Below are 23,054 nucleotides of genomic sequence, written 5' to 3' on the forward strand. Positions count from 1 at the left end.
CACACCAATGCCACCCAACACACACAGAATTAAAACACGTGAAAGAAACAGACAACCCGGGTGGGCCTTGGGTGACCTCTTCTACACCAGACAGAAGACACCTACACGGTGAGTACCAATGTACCTTTCTCGGCTGGTGTAGGAGGTCACCCAACGTGGGAGATACCACAGCACCAACCACGGGTGGGACAGCAGATAAACTAGACAGATTTACGGCCCTGGAAGGACCCGCTGGAGGACCCTCTGACCAAAAGCAGCCCTAGCTGCCACATGTTCGTCCAGCTTATAACGCCTGGAGAAGGTAAAGGGCGTAGACCAGGTAGCAGCCTTGCAGATCTCATCCAGTGAGGCTAGAGATGACAATGCCGCCGAAGTTGCCGCCGACCTCATCGAGTGAGCCGTGACTTGACTGGGAGTAGGCAGGTTCTGAGCCTTGTAGGACTCTACGATGCAGGATTTAACCCACCTGGCGAGGATCGCCTTCGACACCTTAGTGCCCTTTTTAGTCTCTTTAAAAGCCACGAAAAGAACATCAGATTTCCTGAACGCCTCTGTCCGCTCTATGTAAATTTTTAAGGCTTGCCGCACGTCCAAACAATGCCATTCCTTCTCAGAAGGGTGTTTTGGATCCGGATAAAATGATGGCAAATAGATGTCGGCCGCTCTATGAAAAAATGAGTTTACCTTAGGAGAAAACGATGGATCTGGTATGAGTCGTACCGCATCCCTTGAAAAAATACACAGATTACTCTTGACTGAGAGAGCCTGTAACTCCGAAATCCTCCTAGCCGAAGTAACGGCCACAAGGAAAGCTACCTTCCAGGAGAGCAACTTAAGCGGAATGGAGCGGAGGGGCTCGAAAGGCGGAAATTGTAGTCCCCGGAGGACAATATGGAGATCCCATGTCGGAAATTGATGACACACTGGTGGCGACAAATGACTGGCTCCTCTAAGAAATTTTCTCAGTAGTTGATGCTGTGCCTGAAACGACTGTCGGTGTGGGAACAGCATCTGAACTAGGCACGCAGCCTGCCTCTTGAGCGTATTTGGCTTCAGACCCATAGTCAGACTGTCCTGAAGGAACTCCAACAATTCCTTTAATTTACAATGCCCAGGATGAAGAGACCGCCTAGATGCCCACCTCAGGAAGCTCCTCCACGTGGACTGATAGATCTTATTAGTCGAAGCTTTTCGAGAGGCCAAGATCGTCTCAATCACCCCCTCCGAAAAATGGTTCTTCTTTAGGGACGTCCTCTCAGCTTCCAGGCGGTCAGTTGCAACCAGTCCGGGTCTGGATGAACAATGGGCCCTTGCTGCAGCAGATCCGGTCGAGACGGTAGTCTTAGCGGGCTCCCCTGCGCCAACTCCACTATTTCGGAGAACCACGGCCTCCTTGGCCAAAATGGGGTGATCAATATCAGGCAGGCATGAGAGTCCCTCAGCTTTCTCAGACACCGAGAGAGTAACAGTACTGGTGGAAACGCGTATAGAAGACACAGAGGCCACTGCACCGAGAGAGCGTCTGTCGCCTCTGCCCCCTCCGCCGGAAAGCATGAGAAGAATCTGGGCAGCTTCGTGTTCTCCCTCGAGGCAAAGAGATCTATTTGCAGCAGCCCCAGTTTGCAAGTTATCCACTGAAAAACTGACGGGTGTAAGCCCCACTCCGCCGGTTGAATGTCCCGGAGACTCAACCAGTCTGCTTGAATGTTGGATGCACCGCTCACGTGGTGGGCCAGAATCGAAACCAGGTGGCACTTTGCCCACGACAACAGCTCCACTGACTGCAGGTAGAGGGATCTGGATTTCGTCCCCCCCGTCTGTTGATGTGCGCTTTGGTTGATGTATTGTCCGTGCGCACTAGGACGTTCCTCCCCTTGACTAGAGGGAAGAATGCCAACAGGGCCAGGTACACCGCTCTCAACTCTAGCCAGTTGATACTGTGGGCCGCCTCCGCTGGAGACCATAACCCTTGCGCCGATCTGCTCAAGCAGTGTGCCCCCCAGCCCGATAGGCTGGCATCCATAGTGACCAGGATCTGTTTGGGCTCCACGAAAGACCTGCCCTTGTCCAGGTTCTCGTGGACTGTCCACCAGGCAAGTGATTTCAGCACGAGCCCTGACAGGAAGATCCTCTTGTCTTGCTTGAGTGCAATACGATGCTGATAAGGCAGCAGGGCCCACTGGAGCTGGCGTAGGTGAAATCTCGGCTAGGGGACCGAATCCATGGCTGCCACCATGAGACCGAGGAGATGCGCCAGCTGTAAAAGGCTGACTGCAGGATGCTTCACAACTGAGCGGGCTAGGGACGTAAGCACCTCCATCCTGTCAGGAGGGAGGAACAATTTGCACACCGAGGTGTCTATGATCACGCCCAGATGGTGAAGGCGCAGGGATGGAGTTAGGTGGCTCTTGCCCACGTTGACCAGAAAACCATGTGCCGTTAGAAGAGAAATTGTCTTGCATAAGGCTGCATCTACCGCCTCCGCTGACCTCGCTCGAATTAGCAAGTCGTCGAGGTAGCAATAAAGATGGACCCCCTCCGTGCGGAGAACGGCTATCAGAGGGCTCAGCACCTTCATGAAGACTCTGGTCGCCGACGACAGGCCAAACGGTAGAGCACGGTATTGAAAATGGTCGCCCCCGTAGCAGAACCTCAGCAGTGGTCGGCTGCGAGGATGAATGGGCATGTGGAGGTATGCGTCCTGTAGATCGATGGACGCCAAAAAGTCTCCCTCCTGTAGAGCCTCTGAGACAGTGCGCAACGTCTCCATCCGGATTTTTTTCTTCTGCACGAACCTGTTGACAGGTCGGAGATTTAGCACAGCTCTTGCCGAGCCATCTTTCTTTGGCACTGTGAATATTATGGAGTAGACTCCCTGCCCCCTCTGGAATGCAGGGACCTTCTCTATGGCTCCTGTGTCTAGCAGGTGATGTATTGCCGACAGCAGGCCTGTGCTTTTTGGGGTTTCTCGACGTGGGGGTGATAAGGAACTTGTTTCCGGGCTGGCTGTTTAGCTCCACTTTGTAACCCCCTCTTACGATGGAAAGGACCCAGAGATCTGAAATTGAGCCTTTCCAAACGTGCCAAAAGTCCAACAGTCGAGCCCCTACTTTGCCATCCTGATTGTCAGGACTGCTGTTTAGGCCCCCGTGACTGAGGGGGAAAAGCCTGGCGGGTCTGAGGAGAGAAGTACTGCCTGCCCTGACCCCTGGACCTGTTCCACTGTGGTCTAGCCGCTCGAAATGAATCTCTCTGGCGGAATTGTGGCCGGTAGGACCTAAGGGGCTGCGAGGATCTGCGGCTGAAGGACCTTTCTTCCTTGCGTGTGGCCAACGGAAGAGATTTCCTCTTGTCCTTGGTCTCAACTAAGACCTCTTTTAGGGCATCATCGCCAAAAAGCTTCCCACCCACATAGGGTACAGCTGCAAGGTTGGCTCTAGAAGTATTATCGACCTTCCAGTACTTTAACCATATGTTACGTCTGGCCAACACCCCAGTGCTGAAAAACGCATGCTGTTGAATGTAGCATTGGCTGCGAGGGCAGCGGCCTTCTGTAAGCGAATGAGCTTACGGCGCATGCATGCTGGATCCGAGGGAGGCTCGTTGAGGAGTTCATCAATCGAGAGGACCAATGCCCTGGACACAAGGGAGGCTGTAGTATTGGCCCTAATTGCCAGGGCTGAAGCGTCATGTGCCCTACGCAGTGCTGCCTCGGCCTTTCTATCTGCCGAGTCCTTAAAGGTTGAGTCCCCATCCTTTGGGACTACCACCCCGCTGAGCAGAGCCCCGAAGGGTGCATCTGTAAGGGGCACCTTTAGCATATTCAAAGTGTCCTCCTCAAAATTGTAAAGCTTATTAGCTGAAGCTGGGGTCCTTTTAGAGGACGAGATAGCCGACCACTCCTCCTTGATAGAATTAACGAAGCCCTCGGGCATCACCGCCCGGAGTTGGACAGATTTTGACTGAGGTAACACTAAGGAGCCCTTTGAAGGGGGGACATCCTCTGCGGGGGTGACAGGTTTCAAACCCAACGCTAGGAGGGCCTGATTAATCACTGGCCGCGCATCTTCCATCAGAGCCAGCCGTTGGCTATGCACCCCAGCCCCTTGCTCCTCTGGAAGTTCCCCTTCCTCAGATGAGGAAGGCTCCGACTCCCCATCCCCCTGGGCAGAGCCCACAGTAGACCTGGGGCGCTGGAACACATCGGGGGACTCCTCACCCGACTCTTCCGAAGAGTGAGTTCCCCCCTGAGCTGAACAGGGCGCAACCCTCATTGACTGTCTGAGCCTTTTTCTCCAAGGCTCCTCGTTGTCAGATTCAGAGGAGGAAGAACGGGTAACTGTTCTCTTTCGTTCACCTGCCCTAGACCGGTCCTTGAGAGCTGCCTGAAGGGAGCTCTGGACCGCCTCCTCAATCCACCGTTTCATAGCCGCTGGGCTAACAGCACCTCCCAACCCGCCAGTACTCGTAGTGGCAGGGATAGAGTCAGAAGGGGGAATCCCGGGCGGGAGCCGATCCTCCTCTTCCCCGCTCCCCTGTGCCAGCCCCGGTCTCACCGCTGCTGCTGACGAATCGCCGCTCAGATCCTCCGCTCTACCACACCACTCCTCCAAGAAGGACCCCTGCTGCATTTCCGTCTCCCCGGCGAGCTCCGCTGCAGCAGCCTGCTGGCGTTCCTGATGCGAACTGCCCGCACCTTCCACGTCATGGCGTCCGGCCGCAGGAGACAGGAGGGGCGGTGACTGTGAGGCCGCGCAGTGCCTCGAAGCTTCGGGAGAAAACGCCCGTTCCAAATGGCGCTTCTTCTTCCTCTTTTTGGCGTGCAGGGTATCTTTCAGGGGGCGATCGTGCGAGGCTCCTAGCGTCGCATCCAGCCCCAAGCCTCCAGTGCTACGGGAAAGCCGCTGTGGCCGTGGCGCCAGCAAGGCTCCCTCTATCAGCCGCCATCTTGTTGGAGCGTCGTTGATAGTCACGCCCGCTTGGCGGGAAAAACCGTTGCCTGGTCGAGTGCTCCCTGCGTGCTAGCAGGCCAACCCCCTTCTCCTTTGCCATCGATCAGAGGGCCACTCCAGGGCGGGGGGAAGAGGACAGAGCAACGGCAGACGTTCGGAGGCGAAAAGCGGGGGACACGGAGGAAGGCAGAGAAAAGGAGGTATATAGAAACAGAATTAAAAAAAAAAAAAGAACTAAGCAACGAACAGACGAAGGAGGTTGAAGACGGGGAACAGGACAGGCTAAACGGAACAGACTGACCGAAACAGTGAAGAAATCAGAGACCAAGAAGCGAGCTAGCTGGATGTGTCTTCTGGAGCGAAGGCAGGAAGTAGAACTGAAGGGATCCGCCCACATGTAAGGGATTAAGGACCTTCAAGTTTTTTCTACTTCCTGCCTTCTGGAGCATGTGGAGGGATGTAATCCCACGTTGGGTGACCTCCTACACCAGCCAAGAAGGGACGACCAATGTCTTGACCCTCTAGCCCTCTGACTCACTAGTCTGTCCCCCACTGTCTGAGACAAGAGACAGCGCAAAGTCCTTTAACTTCCAACAAAATCCTCCTATGGCAAAACTGGTTTCAGGTCAGCCAGGAGGTCTTGTGGGGAAGACCCCAAAGAAGTCTGTTCCAAGTGCGGAGATTGCACTTCCTCCTCCTGTTTCCTCCTCTTGGCTCAAACCCGAGTGCTTGAGTTTGATGGGTTCTATGCCTGCTGATGCTGTAGGGGCTTGAGGTTCTGTTGGTATTGTGGAAGCCTTCAGGATGTGAAGAGCTGACAAATCCCCAACCTTGACAAGTGTACCTTTCCCAGCTGTGTGCAGGATTTTTGCAGCTAAGTATCCACATGGGTGAGAAGGGATTTCTTGTTCCGAATGCCTGCTGAGGCAAGAGCTAGTTCTATGTTCCAACGACTGAAATCGAGACCAAGACTGGCTCCGATGGTAGTTCCCATATCGGTCCATCCAACCTTAGTTGTAAAGTCCTCTTGATGCCAGATGGAACCATAGCCAGGCCAGTATCTATCAAATGAATCCCTGGTCTCAAAGTCTTGATTGCTGTAGCCATAATTGCACTGGCTTTGGTTCCAATCTCACAGAAAGTCCTCCCTACAGCCTTTGGAATAAAGGGAGTCCCTTGGCGAACTACTTCTCCAACAGTCCACATATTGGCAAGCATACCAATCCCAGTTGTGAGCCTGCTATTGATACAAAGAAATGTCTCGAGCCCAATGATGCATCTCACAAACTCGGGTAGAAAAATCTTTGGATGGCAATGGTTGCCTCGGTCTCAATGGTGGTGTATGGTCCCGAAAGTCAGGGATGTAGTTGCTTGCATCTGAGAAGGTGTAATCTGGTTCATTATCCAGCCCTAAGTCTAGAGCAGTGATTCTCAAACTTGGGTCCTCAGGTGTTATAGGACTTCAACTCCCATAATCCCCAACCAAAGGCCACTGAGGCTGGGGCTTATGGGAGTTGAAGTCCAATAACACCTGAGGACCCAAGTTTGAGAATCCCTGGTCTAGAGAGTGAGGCCACATTGGCCTGTATTCCAGAAAACCTTCTACACTGGTAGAGACTGGCATTGGGGGAGCTATCTCCTTTGAATTCAGTTGCAATAAGTACAATGTGCTCGTGCCCAGAGCATCCCCACTCAGGGCCAAGGGTTGTGTTTGGGGAGATCTAGCACCCTCCTGGAACAACCAAATGAAACAATGTGGGGGGGAAAGTAGTGGTAAATTTGTGATTTACCACATGGGGCAGATATGCACTAAGTCAAGGGTTTCTGACTCTACTCCTGGGGACTTCTAACACTTTAGATGTGTTACGACCAGGCAGACTATCTCCAATTCCATTTCTCCAATCATAGCCCTAAAACAAACTAATAATTCTGCTGTATTGTAGAAATTTTCACACTTACCATGTGGATCAGCATCCATGAGAGCAAAGATAGGTACATGACACATATCCCATAATTTTCTGACTAGAAGCCTTGTGTTCACATCTGGTACACCTTTGCCCTAATGCAGAAGGTTCTAATTAGAGGTTACCGAACCATATTTTGATTATATATTTAGAAATTATTGCACTGCCAACTGAGTAAGCTCTAAAGTTACAAAATGTAAGCTTTGTACCGTAATTAGTATGCATGGGGACATTTTACTGCAGAAATTATCATCTACGAGTCTCTGAAAAGTTGCATCTTTTTCTACAATCAGAATAAATTTTGCATCTGTGATCAAATCTATAATATTAAGGCTACAAAACAAAACTCATTTTGATTAAATTACATTGTACCATATTATAAAATGCTAAATACTGTAGCATATGTTAACTTTCTCACTCTTATATAAATAATTCAATAACAGAGCCAGCATTTTAAATAAAAATAAATTTTTTGTAAATAATATATTAGCTGTTGGTATCTTTTCTAAAAGCACCCCACCCAAATCTAAAAGTAGACATTTATCTAAAGGATACTTCTCATTCCTTCAACATTAGATGGTACAGGTGCCTAAAACAACAAAAGGGAATGTTATAATACATAAAAGATCTTCATCTAGAATGATATTGAAAAACAGTAATAATTCCTGCAAATCCTTAATTTACATAACAGCTTTCTAAAGTAATATTTAATTGTTCTGTACTCTCTGCCAGATATGTCTTGCTATTACAACCCCCATAATTATATTAACAATCCAATCCTAACTATGTTTGCTCGGAAGTGAGTCCCATTGAAGTCAAAGGCTTACTTTCAGCTAGGTATGTTTGGGAATTACAATGTAAGGCACTCTTCCAAAATACAACAGCCTTCATTTATGCTGGAACATTCATATGGTGGTCAGTAGACAGTGCTAAAAGTTAAACATTCTGATGACAGATGTTTACAGTAATGTTTAACTATGTGGTGTTTCCCATTTGTTTTATCACTCTTCAGCTGATATTTAGTTATGGAAAAGCTTTGTTAACATGTCATATCTCATACTGGAATTTGCCTCAATGTGGCAAACATATGGAAGAAAAAAAACAGGAAATGGAGGGGGAAATTGGCACAAGAATCTGTATACTGTAAGTTGAAGTGTGTGGTCTTACTGTTTAACCACTATATGTTTGCAGGTGCCATGGGTACAACAGCTGAACATGCTGAAATATGAGGATTCACAGAGAAATATTAATAATGGGAAAATTTTACATTCAGTCCTGTAAAAACAAGGAAAAATATAAGATGAGGTTTCCCCCATGTCATCAGTTTGTGCTTTGATTGGAAACACTACAAGCTCACTGACTCTCATCTTCATCTAGCAGTCTGTTCCAGGCCCTGGGCAGTCTGATGCACACACGGGTATCTCTGGCCTTTAATAACATTCCCATTTCTTTCCATGGAGGAAGCTGACATGCACATGTGTTGGTCTGCCCACAGAGATCAGCTCCCTCCACCAGAATAAATGGGGCAGCTTGTGTGCACAAAGGTACTGCACATTTGAATGCATATGGCTCTCTGAAAGGAGTAGTTTACTTTTTAAGTAGTCTAGTTATGTACTTCAATTAAAGACATTTTTAATTTTTGACTCTGTCCTCATAACGTGATATTAGATTAGGCTACAAGAGGGCAAAGAGACTTTTAACGCTTTCCTGAAAGTAGAAAACAAGTGCAGCAGGAACATGATGCAAACTTGCTCCATGATGTGCTATGTTTTTGTTTTAAACTTCCAAAGATATTTTCCCCCATGAAGAAACATTAAAAACGGTACTCCCTATTCAGTCTGAAGTAATATAATCTGCTCTACTACCCCAGGTTCCTATCACCTTATTCTGCTGCATATGTAGACCAAGCCTTAGAAATACATCTATCAGTTTTAATAAAGCCTTAGAACTCTCTATGCTGCAACTAACTTTATTAGCACTGATCAGAGAGGAATGGGCTTGGCATAGAAAGGACAGCAAGAGGAGCAGGACTAGAAAAAGCACACAAAATATTTGCCATGCAACAAACTGTATTTTATATGGAAATATGGATACCTTGATTCAGCACATTATCAGATGAGAGGTTGCACACAAACATCAAACGGAAAGTAAAATATGGCTACTCTATCAGAATTCTCAATTAGGAGAGATCATGACATCCCCTTATTGAATGAACATTTATCACAGACAATGTAACTGAGCCCGAAACTACAATTTCTCCCTGTGTTGGTTCATTCAGAGTTGGTGCCTAGGAATGTGAATTGTATTTCCAGATATTAGCGAGGGAGGCTCCATTTCCAAAAACACAAATATGTTATATATAACACACACACTGCTAAATTAATTCAGCCAAAGTAATAGCATAAGGAACCAGTGATACCTACCATTGTACTACAGGTATAAATCACTTTTGTACCATCTTCCTCAGTATAACTTAAATTACCAGCAATGCAGCCTTTACTGGTAGACAGCTGGGGATGGGAGGAGAGAGAGACCAGCATGATATTACATATTATGAACTGGATGCCCTAGCCAAAAGAAGTCAGACTTCAAAGCAGGCACAAGGACTGATATACAGATTTGTTTATTTTACAAAATTGTTACAGTCCATCATATGAAGAAAAAAAAGAATGCTTATACATTTCAGGGTACAGACATTAGCTAAAAATAATTGTTTTTATTACATTGGCTTATTGTTGATTTTATTATTGAATTTATTGTGTTTGTATTCTAATTGTAAGCTATCTTGAGTAGTCTCTGAGTAGAAATGCAGGATTAAAATCCTGAAATAAACAATTTTTTTAAAAAAATGTCCCTTTTCTCAAGTAATTATTTCCACCGTCACTGAACATAGGGAGAAAGAGTGAGACAGTGTCCACTGGCCCCACTGCCAGACAGTCACTCTTTGGTGTTTATGAGAAAGGGGCCACATCCATGCATACCACACCAGCAGGACCCTGGTGTGATATATACTGGTATGGCTCCTTTCACACAAACAATGGCTGACATCATCCTAACCATGGGATTGCTGCATGCGAAGTGCCTCTGCAGCATGAAGTAATTCAGAGACTTGCTGCATGGGTGCGGTACAATTTTCACCAGTCTGTCCTTCCCTCAGAACCACTCTTTAACACCTGAAAATATGTCCCTGAGGGTCACGCAGCCCTCAGAGAGGTTTTTTCAGATGTTAAAAACTGCTTCTGGGGGAAGGAGTAAAAATCCCCCACCCCTGCTCCTCTAGAGTACTAAGTGCTGCAGAAGCACTTTGCTTGCAGCACCTCTGCACAGTTACTGAGAATGTCAACCACTGAATGCACATCTAGCAAGGAGGCCGGGCTAGTGGGTGTGATTCCGCTCTCAGCTTTCAATTCTAGAACGATGATTCTTTGTTAAATAAATGAGATACTAATCTAGGTATCTGGACACCTGAACAAGCAGCTCTGGAATCACTGGAAATAATCACAGGATTGGCAGAAAATGCAGAGCAGGGCAAGCTGATTATGTTGTCATGTGGTGTCTGCTTCAGAGACGACAACCAGGGCAACAAGAGAGCAAGATAAAAAGTTACAACACAGAAATATAACTCATTGGAAGAAATCCTCAGAGGGGCAACTGAAAACGTTGTTTCATCCTCATGAGGATGTGGCTAGTTCACTATACTCAAGGCCTGAGCTGAAAGACGAATCGGTATTAATTTTTTGTTGAAGGCCCACTCCCAGAAATTTCCCAAGGTTCTTTGTTCTTCTTGTCATTGCCTTTCCACACTGGAAATAGTAGATATGATTGATAGCTTGGCAAATCTCTACCTACTGCAACTGTAAATTAATAAAATGTTTATTTGATGCCCATTGCAAACATTTTAAACTTTTACGGATCACATAAGAAAGCTGTTTGATACTTAACAATATGTAGACTCCTCCTAGGTATCTTAAGCATACAGGAGATGTCATTGATAATGTTGTCCACAACCCTTTGGTTTCCAAAACATATTGTATCAGTATAAAAAATATCTCTGTTAAGATAAAAATATGTTAGTTATAAAATATGTGAAATATTCATAGATACATTGCATTGAAGAATAATCTTAATGTATATGATGTATATGAATAACTAGTTAAAAGCTCACCCATATGAGCTACCAGATATCCTGCGTCATCTGTACCCCTGGCCTGCCACTGGAGCGCTGGAATTTTGTCCTGTCTATTTTCAACAGATCTCATAGCAGTTGAAATCCACAGAAGAAGGTACAGGGAGTGTTCACAATTATTGTATCTGCTTGGTTTCTCATACATAACTTTTCAACAATAATATTTACTTTTACTTTTCTGTAGTTTAGTTCACCTCATCTTTTCTGTGGCATTTGTGAGGTTTTAATCTAGGTGTAAATAGGGCCTGGCGGAACAACATTACCATCCTCATGCTTTGTTGTTAAGTGAACCCTTAAAGCCAATATATTCAACTATATTAATCAACTATTTCAATTCATTTGAGACCTGCAACGGGCATTCTGATTTCAGAAAAAAACAGGCAGCCATGTTAGTCCATTATGGGGGGAAAAACAAACATGATCATAATGACCGATATCCAGACTCATGAAGTACTGGTGCTGTTAATGTTGTGTGTGTGCTACAGGGCAAGGGTGATTTTTGTTATTCTTCCTTTCCCTCTGAAGGCTGTGTGACCCTCAGGAAGATATTTTCAGGAGGCACAGTCAGATTCAGAGGGAAGGGAGGAGTGACAAAAATCAACCTTGCCCTTTAGCAACCACACAGCATTAAGAGCACAAGTACTTCATGAGTCTGGATGTCAGCTAATGCCTTTATTAGGACCAACTTAAAATCCCAAGCATTTAAACTAGATTTCACAGAGCCTTTCCTTAGTTCAATAATTATTATTTGCTAGTTAGTTAAATTTTTATACTGCCTTTCTGCCCTGACAAAGGCACCCAAAACGGTTTATAATATTAAAACAAGCCAATTACAAAAGATTTAATAAAATAATAATAATAATAATAATAATAAATAATAGCAGCAGCAGCAGGCTGGATGAAAGAGGTCAAAAAATGTAACCAACAAATGCAAGATCTAATAATAACACCAGAATTAATAAGTGAAAGAGCAAAGAAAATTAAAAATTGGACTGCGCCAGGCGACGATGAACTGCATGGCTTTTGGCTTAAACACCTAACAAGCCTTCATAAACAACTATCAAAACAGTTCAATCACATTTTGCAAGGAGGTGATATTGAACAATGACTAACAACTGGGAAAACTCATCTCATCATGAAAGACCCAGCCAAAGGTGCAGTTCCAAGTAATTATAGACCGATAACCTGCCTGCCAACCATGTTCAAATTATTAACTGGAATAATAGCAGATGAAGTGATGCAACACTTATTAACTAACAAACAGCTTCCAGTTGAACAGAAAGGAAACTGCCTGAACACCAGAGGCACAAAAGACCAGCTGCTGATTGACAAAATGATTTTAGAAAATTGCAAGAGAAGAAAAACCAATCTAAGTGTTGCCTGGATTGACTACAAGAAAGCCTTCGATTCATTGCCTCACACATGGATACTAAAATGTTTAGAAACAACTGGTGTCAGCAAAAACATTCAGATATTTATTTTAAAAAGCAATGGGCATGTGGAGTACACAGTTAAAAATCAATGGCAAGACACTTGGACAGGTTAGCATTAGAAGAGGCATTTTCCAAGGGGACTCACTATCCCCTCTGTTGTTTGTAATCGCCATGACCCCACTTTCACAAATACTAAACAAAACAGGCCTCGGATACCAAACATCTAAAACATCAAGTAAAATCAAGTAAAATCAATCATCTGCTGTACATGGACGATCTGAAGTTGTATGGAAAGTCCCAGTCAGAAATCGAATCACTGCTAAACACTGTCCGTATATTCAGTAGCGATATAGCAATGGAGTTTGAACTAGACAAGTGTGCTGCATTAAGAATGAAGAGAGGAAAAATAAGAAAAACAGAAGGAATAGAACTACCCAATGGAAGCAACATCAAGAACCTGGAAGAGAAAGAACATTACAAATACTTGGGCATTCTCCAGGCTGATAACATTGCACACACTGAAGTTAAAAGAAAAATTGGAAGTGAATAATCAGGAGAGTTAGAAAAATCCTCAAGTCCAAACTCAATGGTGGGAACACCATACAAGCCATAAATACCTGGGATATACCTGTTATTAGATACACTGCAAGAATAATAGACTGGACCCAGGCAGAGCTAGAGACGCTGGATCGTAAGACCAGGAAAATCATGACCATCAATCATGCTCTGCACCCCTGCAGTGATGTAGATAGGCTATACCTCCCTCGCAGCTCAGGTGGAAGAGGAATGCTGCAAGTCCATCAAACAGTAGAGGAGGAGAAAAGAGGCCTTGAAGAATATATAAGGGACAGTGAAGAAGAGGCACTTCAAATGGTCAATAACAAGAAACTATTGAACACCAATGAAACAAAGCAGGCCTACAAGAAAGAACAAGTCAAGAACCGAGCAGGAAAATGGAAAAAGAAGCCACTGCATGGTCAATATTTGCACAACATAAGTGGAAAATCAGACATCACCAAGACCTGGCAATGCCTTAAGAATGGCAACTTGAAGAAAGAAACAGAGGGTTTAATACTGGCTGCACAAGAACAGGCACTAAGAACAAATGCAATAAGAGCAAAAGTCGAAAAATCAACAACAAACAGCAAGTGCCGCCTTTGTAAAGAAGCGGATGAAAGAGTGGACCACCTAATCAGCTGTTGTAAAAAGATCGCACAGACTGACTACAAACAAAGGCATGACAAGGTAGCAGGGATGATACACTGGAACATCTGCAAAAAATACAAGCTACCTGTAGCCAAAAATTGGTGGGACCATCAAATTGAAAACGTTATAGAAAATGAAGATGTAAAAATATTATAGGACTTCCGACTACAAACAGACAAACATCTGCCACACAATACACCAGATATAACTGTAGTCGAGAAGAAAGAAAAACAAGTTAAAATAATCGACATAGCAATACCAGAGGATAGCAGAATAGAAGAAAAAGAAATAGAAAAAATCACCAAATACAAAGATCTTCAAATTGAAATTGAAAGGCTGTGGCAGAAAAAGACCAAAATAATCCCAGTGGTAATTGGCGCCCTGGGTGCAGTTCCAAAAGAAGAGCACTTGAAGAGCACCTCAACACCATAGGGGCCACAGAAATCACCATCAGCCAATTACAAAATGTAGCTTTACTGGGAACAGCCTATATTCTGCGACGATATCTATAACAATAACAAGAACATTGACAATAAAATTCAGCCATCCTAGGTCCTTGGGAAGGACTCGATGTCTGGATAAAACAAACCAGTCAATAACACCTGTCTGACTGTGTAAACAAGAAATAATAATAATAATTCAATTTCTATACCGCCCTTCCAAAAAATGGTTCAAGGTGGTATACACAGAGAAATAACAAACAAATAAGATGGAACCCTGTCCCCAAAGGGCTCACATTCTAAAAAGAAACATAAGATAGAAACCAGCAACAGTCACTGGAAGTACTGTGCTGGGGGTGGATAGGGCCAGTTACTCTCCCCCTGCTAAATAAAGAGAATCACCACAGTAAAAGGTGCCTCTTTGCCCAGTTAGCAGGGGACAGAGTTAGCAATAAAATGTCTCAGGCTGTTCATTCATTCTTTCGATTTCTATACTGCCCTTGCAAAAATGGCTCAGGGTGGTTGATCTTTTCAGGAGCTGAGGAAAAGAGCTTCCTTGTCTGGGTGCCTTCTTTCTTGCCTTCCTATTTAAAAGGATGGGGAAGAAAGTGGTGGTAGAGAGCATTGTAGAATCATAAGATGGTTAACAGTCATACGATGGTGATTCAGGAAGCTCCTTGCAGACTAATTAGGTACGCTGGTGCCCAGTGCAAAAGATCTGTTTGCATCAACACATATTGAGACAAGAAGCAATGACCATATTCACTTTGAAAACATACCAACTAGAAATAATTCAAATCTGTCTCGCTAAATACTGTGTCACTGGAGATCTTTGTTACCCTTCCAAATGAGGCTGTTGATCATTCATTCATTCATTCATTCATTGGATTTCTACACCGTCCTTCCAAAAATGGTTCAGGGCGGTTTACAGAGAGAAATTAAATTAAATTAAATTAAATTAAATTAAATTAAATTAAATTTTAAATTAATGATCATTAGCTAAGGTGACACTGGCTTTCTTTTCCTTATGTCATAGAATAGTGGTGGACCATTGACAAGTTTTGGTGGACCATTTGCTGCTGGGATTCTTGCACATAATTCTAGGCTAGGTAGGCCATGGTTTGATTTAAACTGCACTTCTTACATACTCGGGAACACCTAACACATCAGTTATGCCTTTAAAAGATCCTTGCAGTCCTCTTCTGTAAATTTAAAACATATCAGTGGAGCAGAAGAATTATATCTGGGGTTTTTTTAAAAAGACCTTTCAAGACTAAGTCAGCTCACTCCTGCCTTAGAGAACTTTGGCCCAGACAGATGTCTGCTTTGGGGTATTGGAGAAAGTTTTAAATCAGCATTCCATAATCCAGGATAAGATTTTGCTACATTAAAAAGCAAAAGAGAGATACTGTGAATGTGCTGGCATTTTAAGTAGTCTCAGTGCTGTTTGCTGAAAAGGAATGGATTTTCCTAGTTGCCTCTAAGGTAAGATGTCAACTGTTTGAAATATTTTACCTCTACAGTAAGTGATGTGTCATATCTGATTAGCATAATATGTTTAATTTAATATCACTTTAAAATTTATTTTTATTTTAGTTTTGTAAGTATATATAAAATAATTATTACCTTTTAGTTGCATAAATGTTTGTCTGTACCATCTTGTAGATAATAGATAATATTTTAAGAAATAGAGCTGAAATGTAAAACACAGCCTAATAAATATTATCAGCCATCTGACTGTAGCGAAAACACTGGCATGCAATTGGCTGCATTTTCAAATGAACTATACCTTAGGAACATAGGAAGCTGCCATATACTAAGTCAGACTATAGGTCCTTCTAGCTCAGTATTGTCTACATAGACTGGCAGTGGCTTCTCCAAGGTTGCAGGCAGGAATCTCTCTCCTATCTTGGGGATGCCAGGTAGGGAACTTGGAACCTTCTACATGCAGGAATGCAGGTGCTCTTCCCAGAGTGGCTCCATCCTCTAAGGGGAATGTCTTATAGTGCTTGCACATCAAGTCTCCCATTCATATGCAACCATGGACCCTGCTTAACTAAGGGGACAAGTCATGCTCGCTACCACAAGACCAGCTCTCCTCTCCTTCTAATCATACTTTGTGTGACATACACACAAAGGCAACTTGCATTCTGCAAGTTATGTTATTTGCTGCAATGAAAATGTCTCCTCCTTCAAATCCAAAAGTGAAGAACCAACAACATTCCACCCCAAGTGTGTCTTGGCCTAGCTTTGTGCTAGAATGCTGGTCTATGTTAAAAGGCCCAGATTTTGATTGTGAGGTGTAAAAAAAAAAGGTATCATTTTCACATTTTTCCTGAAATCAGTCAGTCCGACCCAGCACTAATCATACTTTGAAAAGGTATTTAGGTGTGACTACTTGTGTTAGAATGTGGATGCTTCTTCAACTGTGCACTTAACTGAAAGCAATGCAGTACAGACATATGGCATCTATATTCAAATGTACATTCCAATGTGTCTTTGGACATGCCTCAGCTTTATGCTTGTGTGGGACACCAGGGACTTTTACACACATGGCTGTTAGTTCACATCTCCTCCGGAATGGAGAGTGTGAGTCCACATATCAGCTGGATTTACCCCGAAGTCCCTGCAAGCTATCAGGGACCAATTCTCACACGATTCTGGTTTTCCCTGAATTACTGCTGAGCAGTCTAGCTTGGCCCAAATTATGTGCGGGGTAAAAAAAAATTCCTCTGTTTGCAGCAACTTTTTTTTTTAACCCCCCCCCCCGAGCTTTCTGGTATGCCCTGCCACTTCTCCCATGATGTGTGAAGGGCCATTGCCAGTAATTCGGCTTTTTTCAGTTTGACAGCTGTGTTTGGTATGGTCTACTCTTTGAGTGATTTGCATTTGTGAGTGCTGGAGGTGGGGTGGGGGGTTGTGGCAGATTGGTGAAATTCTGTCAAGGGAGTCCAGAAGGGGAGGGAGAAATTCCTGAGTTAAACTCTCTGGCTTTGTCTTTTGAAGCCTGGGCCCCACAGGAGCAAACACTTTACATAGGCAGATGTTGTTGGAGGATGCCTGGAAGCTTAACCATGGAGACTACAGGTTCGATGGAACCTGAGTCCTTAGTGTCTGAGCTGATTCATTGAGGCTGCATTTTTCTTCATCACAGAAAGAAAGCAATTTTACTTTCAACTTCCATGGCCTCTTAAATGGTCTGGGGTGGAGTGAGGAACATGAGCTGAAGAAGGCAGTCACAAAGGCAAGTTCATTATAAAAATCAGCAAAGATCTGGGTCAGATTCGGCAGGTTCAAGTTAAGCGTTCTATTGTCTGATCCGGCTGCTTGGCAACTTGTCTCGCCAATCTTCCGCAACTAGCTGTCAAATTAACAACAACAACAAAGAGGTCTCTCACCTCCTCCTCTGGGATGTGATTGGTTGGAGAAAAAACCTGGAGTAAGTTGTGGGAATGCACACAGGAAAAAGATCTGCAGGGACTGAGGAGAAGAGCCGACCCTATGTGAATGGTCCATTTAATCCCCTGATTAAACAGCTGCAAATCTGCTGCGAAGCAGATTCGCTCTTCAGATATCCCACGACATGAAGCCATGTCTGGATAACTCCCAGGAGCCTTGAATTGGGAACTCTGAAACAGGGCTTCACAAGGGTTAGTGGCACAGAGAGTTGTCTTACTCTCTGTGCCACTAAGACAACTCATCAAACAGCCTAGGAAGAATCAGGAGATTGAGCTGGAGCTGAAGAAGGAAGCTGTTGCACCAACTACGGACAGGCTCCAACTGACAGGTCTCTTTGAGAGTAGGCCAGGAGACCTGCCTCTTCCTGGAGGTTCAGAAACGCCCTAATTCAAGGAAAGTGCCTGAGAAAATGTCCCTCTTCGCAAGTAGCCCCACTGGAGGATGGGCCTTGGGCTGCCAGGCAGGCATTTCACCTCTGGTGCTGAAGTTCTGTCCTGGCACTGCATTACCTCTGCTCCTTGTGTTCTAGGTATGATGGAGTCAGAGTCAGCAGTGGAACTGGGGTCACTGGATTGCCAGCATCCCTGGGTTCTGCTGGCGGGGAGGTTAATGGCAGAGTGGGAGCTTGGCGGGGTGGTGGTCTCCTCTGAGAGAGCTGCCTTTGGGTGAGTCTTGACACCACTCAAGTCCCTGCTGCTCTAATCCAATAACTGCCTGGACTTGTCTCCCCAATCTGAACTTCTTCTCTTTGGGAGAAGGTGCCAACAGACTTGCTTTGCCTTGTCTCTGTGTCTGTCTGGAACCCAACTACCAGCCCAGCTTGGACCATATAGTCTGACTCTGGCCTATCCCTGGATCTCTGTCCATGCCAGAGCCTGACCCCCAATGTGTCTTATAGCATACCATCTGCCTCTAGCCCCTTGGAACATCACCTGCTTGCTCTGAAAGAGACCTGACCACTGACTTGTTTGGTTACACCGCTTGCCTCAGACCATATTTTACTTTAACATCCTGTGTTTCCTGATCCAGAATGTGATATGCATATGGAAGCCTACCTATGCAGGCAGATTTCCTTAGCTGGATTGGAGAAAGAGTATCTTAGGCAACATGTGTACCAAATTTTACCTTTCTATGTAGCCTAGAAGTACCTTACAATTGGGGGTATACCACTTGAACCTGTTTCCAGGAGACTTATGTCTCCTTTACAAACACATCCAGTAAGTAGGTTGTTTGTGGTATGTCCATCCCATCCCATCCCTGGAAAACCATTTTATAGATAATGTAGGAGAAGTGTAACCATTTTAGTGCACTGTTTCTTGTTCTGAGGGAAGAGGTGTACAAATATCTCTGTTTAGATTTTGCTTGTGTATAGAATATTAGGGCTCTAGTTCATTGGGAAATACACTATTTTGATATGCTCATTAGTCAGTAAGACAGCAAAGCCCAAGCACCTTTATATGGGATGGCTCTGATCCAACAGAAGGAAGTTACGCTGAAGTCCCATTTAAGTCAGTGGGGCAGATTAGTCATGGCAAACATACACCCTGTCAATTTCAATGGGACTTATGCTAACTTTTAAGTTTTACAGTAATCCCTCGACCTACGAACTACTCAACTTACGTTTTTTTCGAGTTACGAGCGACAAAAAAGACCGGAAGTAGTTGCCGGTTTAGAATCAGCTTACTCGACCTACAAATGTTTAGATGCGGCTTCCTCGAATTACGAGTGTTTTGAGACTTCCGTGGTGCGCTCCTCGACTTACGAAAATTTCGACCTCCGAACATGCGTTCGGAATGGATTATTTACGTAAGTCGAGGGACCACTGTATATAGTTTTAGTTGTTTTATGGTCTTTGTCAGTCTTGTGAGCTGCCCTGTACTGGAGGGGTGGGGTGTAAATAAACATTAATAGATAGATGAATACTGTGTGATTTACTAGTTGGATTGGAAATACACGGCTGACACCCAAACTAAGAGTTGCATGTGGGGAGCTTGGAGGGGAGAGGTGATTTTCTGCAACTCGCCCTTTTCTCAGCAGCTGACTATGCTTTCCAAAAGAGAAGGAGGGACTGCTGAAAATTATTCTTCCACTCCTTGTGTGAGCAGAAGTGCTCCTTGCACGCAACTCTTAGTCTGCATATCACCCTATATGTATGCGTGTGCACATGCACACACACACACACACACACACACACAATTTACCCGAATAGACGATGACTCTGAATTTAAGATAACCCTTTTAAAAGTACAGGGTATATACAGGTTATATCTGTATTGTCCCAAAAGGAAAAGGACTCTGAAATTAAGATGATCGCTCAGTTTCTAATATCAAATTTATTTATTTGATTGATTGATTGATTGATTGATTGATTGATTGATTGATAGATAGATAGATATACCGATATACCGCCATACCGCCCTTCCAAAAATGGCTCAGGGAGGTTTACACAGAGAAATAATAAAGAAATAAGATGGATCCCTGTCTCCAAAGGGCTCACAATCTAAAAAGAAACATAAGACAGACACCAGCAACAGTCACTGGAGGTACTGTGCTGGCAGTGGATAGGGCCTGTTACTATCCCCCTGCTAAATAAAGACTCACCACATTAAAATGTGCCTCTTTGCCAAGTTAGCAGGAGTTATTTCCAAATAATTTGGCAATAGGGATGTACACAAAATGCGATTCAGAAACTGAATCGCAGCACATCCCTTTAAAACAGAGGGATTACACACACCCTTTAACATGGAGGAGAGCAGGTCCATACCTAGTCCTCATCCACTCCTCACCACTTCTGTAATTGCGACACTCCCCCCAGCTATGCTTGTGCACCAGCGGGGTGTCTCCTGCTTCCCCCACATGATGCGAGCGTACACATGGCCTACCCCACAGGGTTGTTGTGAGGATAAAAATAAGAATGTACACCACTCTGAGCTCCTCGGAGGAAGAGAGGGATATAAATGTAAATAAATAAATGGGTGCTGATGTCGAGCGGGGGCAGCTGGGAGACACCCCACTAGCACGCAAGCATAGCCGGGGTGAGTGCTGTGATTACAGAAGTGGCAGTGAGTGGAAGAGTAGCAGATATGGATCTGCAATCTTCCATGTTAAAAGGGATGTGTAATCCCTCTGATTTAAAGGGATGTACTGTGATTCAGTTTTCAAATCGTGTTTTGTGGACATCCCTACTTAGGGGAAAACCAGTTTTGGATTCAGGTAAATACGGTATGCTTTGGTCTCACTGACTGTCAAGGCTTCTGAAAGGGGTGTGTGTACATCAAAGGTGCACCTAGGTAATCTTGGAGCCTAGACCTAAAGGCCTCCCTGCCCCTGAAAGTTAAGCATCATTTTAAATATGTAGGTTCGAGGGCACAAACCACACCACCCAGGATAGACTAAAGACGATTTGGGGGCCCCAAGGGGTTTGGAGGCCTTGGAAGTCCAGGGGTAAGAGCACCTCTGGTGTGCATATATGTATGCCCCCCCACACACTGGCCAATATCCAGATTAATGTAGCATGCACAGAATAATGATGTGCGCACACAACGGAGAAAGGACAGTTTTCACCAGTCACCCCTTCCCTCTATAGCTACCTGTGCTTCTCAAAAATATGTCCCTGAGGGTTCCACCACTGTTAGTCTGGATGCTGGTCACTCTTTTCAAAATAATTCACCGAACATTTTGGCAGTATGTGTATAGGGATACATTTTTTTAAATTGCAGAATATTATAGGATATCGTATATTAAGGTCTGTTGCTATATTTAGCTTACCAAACTTTGGAGCTGATTTAGGACAGTCACTTCTTATTTTTCTTGTCGTACAATTAGATGTCATCTGCAAACCTACACCATCTTTAAACCTGTGATTTTGTAAAGCAATTCAAAAGTATATTATTCTGTGTTGAAAACCCATTATCACAAAGAATTTAAAATATAAGAAGATCTTTTTATGAAGATCAATAAAATTCACTGCTTCAGAAGATGACTGACTTGCAAGAGTATAAAGCACACTGGCAGACATGAAGAGGAAAATTACTCAAGGTAGTCCCATTGAAATTGGTCTACCTTGTCCTTTTAGTTTCAATGGGACTACTTTGAGTAATTTTCCTCTTCATGTCAGTCACTATATATAGTTAAACTGACACATAACATCAGATCTAGGGACGGGAATGGAGGAAAATACATTCCAGATTCATGTAAGGTGCCCTGAGCTCAATGGAGGAACAATTAGATATAGGTACATAGGAAGCTGCATTATACTGAGTCAGACCATTGGTCCATCTAGGTCAGTATCTGACTGTTAGTGGCTGTTCAGGGTTTCAGACTTGGGCCATTACAGAGTTACCTGGAAGGTTTTCACATGGGGCTTTTGAAGCCCTTTAACTTGCATCTCCTCTGGAATGGAGGGGATGCGTTCACATATTGGCCAGATTTACCCTAAAGTCCCTGAGAGTTACTGGGGAGCAGTTCACACACAATTCGGGTTTTTAACTGCATGGTAGAATGTAGCCAGATTTATATCTGAGGTTAAAAAAAATCCACTATTTGCGGTGGTTTTGGGGGACAACTTTAAATTTGCAGTAAAGCCTCCCTGTAAACACGCGATAAAACCTGCTGTGCATAAAAGTCCCAGGAGATGCTGAGTATTGAACCTGGGATCTTCTGCATGCAAATCAGATGCTTTACCACAAAGCTACAGTTCTATCCCTCAGTAAACGTGATTAATAAATAAAGTAAGATGTCAGTGAATACTGGAACTTGAGATGGTCAGAATATTTTTCATTCTGGCTTAGTTTACATATTCTCATGTAAAGTGGAAATACAATTTTCTTCCTTTATTTTGTACTTGACATATCTAACAAATGTAAGCTAATGAATATATAATGTGATTTAAAGTAATTCGTCAGTGGCTCTAATACATGAATTTGATAAGAATCATCTTGAATAGACAAGCAATATTGATTTTAAAAGGATAAAGGTCAAATTTTTAATAAATAGTGCCCAAAATAATGATACTCAATTCATTATTGCATTGTAATGAACTGAGTAATTGAATTTTATCTTTTTGGTCAATAAACGCAAATATATTACAACAGTGGTTTTCTCCCCTTTTGTTGTGATGCTGTTGCACTGATGTTTTCCTTTCTCCTTGTGGGTAAACTACACATCACATTAAATGTGTAGTTCAGTCCTACAATTTTTTTTAAGTGACAGAAGGGTGTGTGTGATCAGGATTAGGACTACAGCACAAAGGGTGAGGTATCTGAGAATTTTTGCTTGTGCCTTGTGCCATGCTCCCAATGTAAACAGCCTCTTGAAACTGCTGTTTGCTCCAAGAGATATGCTCCTATTGGTGTCAATAGGAACTTCCTTCCTGGGTCTCATAACTGCTTGTGTGGGGCATTTTTATTAGTGAA

General features: G+C 44.0%; 1 protein-coding gene and 1 long non-coding RNA gene across 4 annotated transcripts in view; one reads left to right on the plus strand and one right to left on the minus strand.

The window, feature by feature from the left end:
• The window catches only part of LOC128325239 (uncharacterized), an 81,166-nt gene that overhangs the window by 25,610 nt on the left and 32,502 nt on the right, over positions 1-23,054 (plus strand). The window lies entirely within an intron of this gene.
• Positions 1-23,054, minus strand: part of SPO11 (SPO11 initiator of meiotic double stranded breaks) — a 51,902-nt gene that overhangs the window by 17,102 nt on the left and 11,746 nt on the right. For both annotated transcript variants that reach the window (XM_053250815.1, XM_053250814.1), the window contains exons 3-9: positions 21,409-21,497; positions 15,808-15,874; positions 10,859-10,967; positions 9,340-9,426; positions 7,472-7,505; positions 7,126-7,235; positions 6,912-7,011 (exon numbers count right to left, since the gene is read on the minus strand). In XM_053250815.1, the coding sequence (XP_053106790.1) occupies positions 6,912-7,011; positions 7,126-7,235; positions 7,472-7,505; positions 9,340-9,426; positions 10,859-10,967; positions 15,808-15,874; positions 21,409-21,497 (596 nt within the window). The remainder of the gene's footprint in view (positions 1-6,911; positions 7,012-7,125; positions 7,236-7,471; positions 7,506-9,339; positions 9,427-10,858; positions 10,968-15,807; positions 15,875-21,408; positions 21,498-23,054) is intronic.

Source organism: Hemicordylus capensis, chromosome 4 (genome assembly GCF_027244095.1).
Source record: "Hemicordylus capensis ecotype Gifberg chromosome 4, rHemCap1.1.pri, whole genome shotgun sequence".
Taxonomy (NCBI): Eukaryota; Metazoa; Chordata; class Lepidosauria; order Squamata; family Cordylidae; genus Hemicordylus; species Hemicordylus capensis.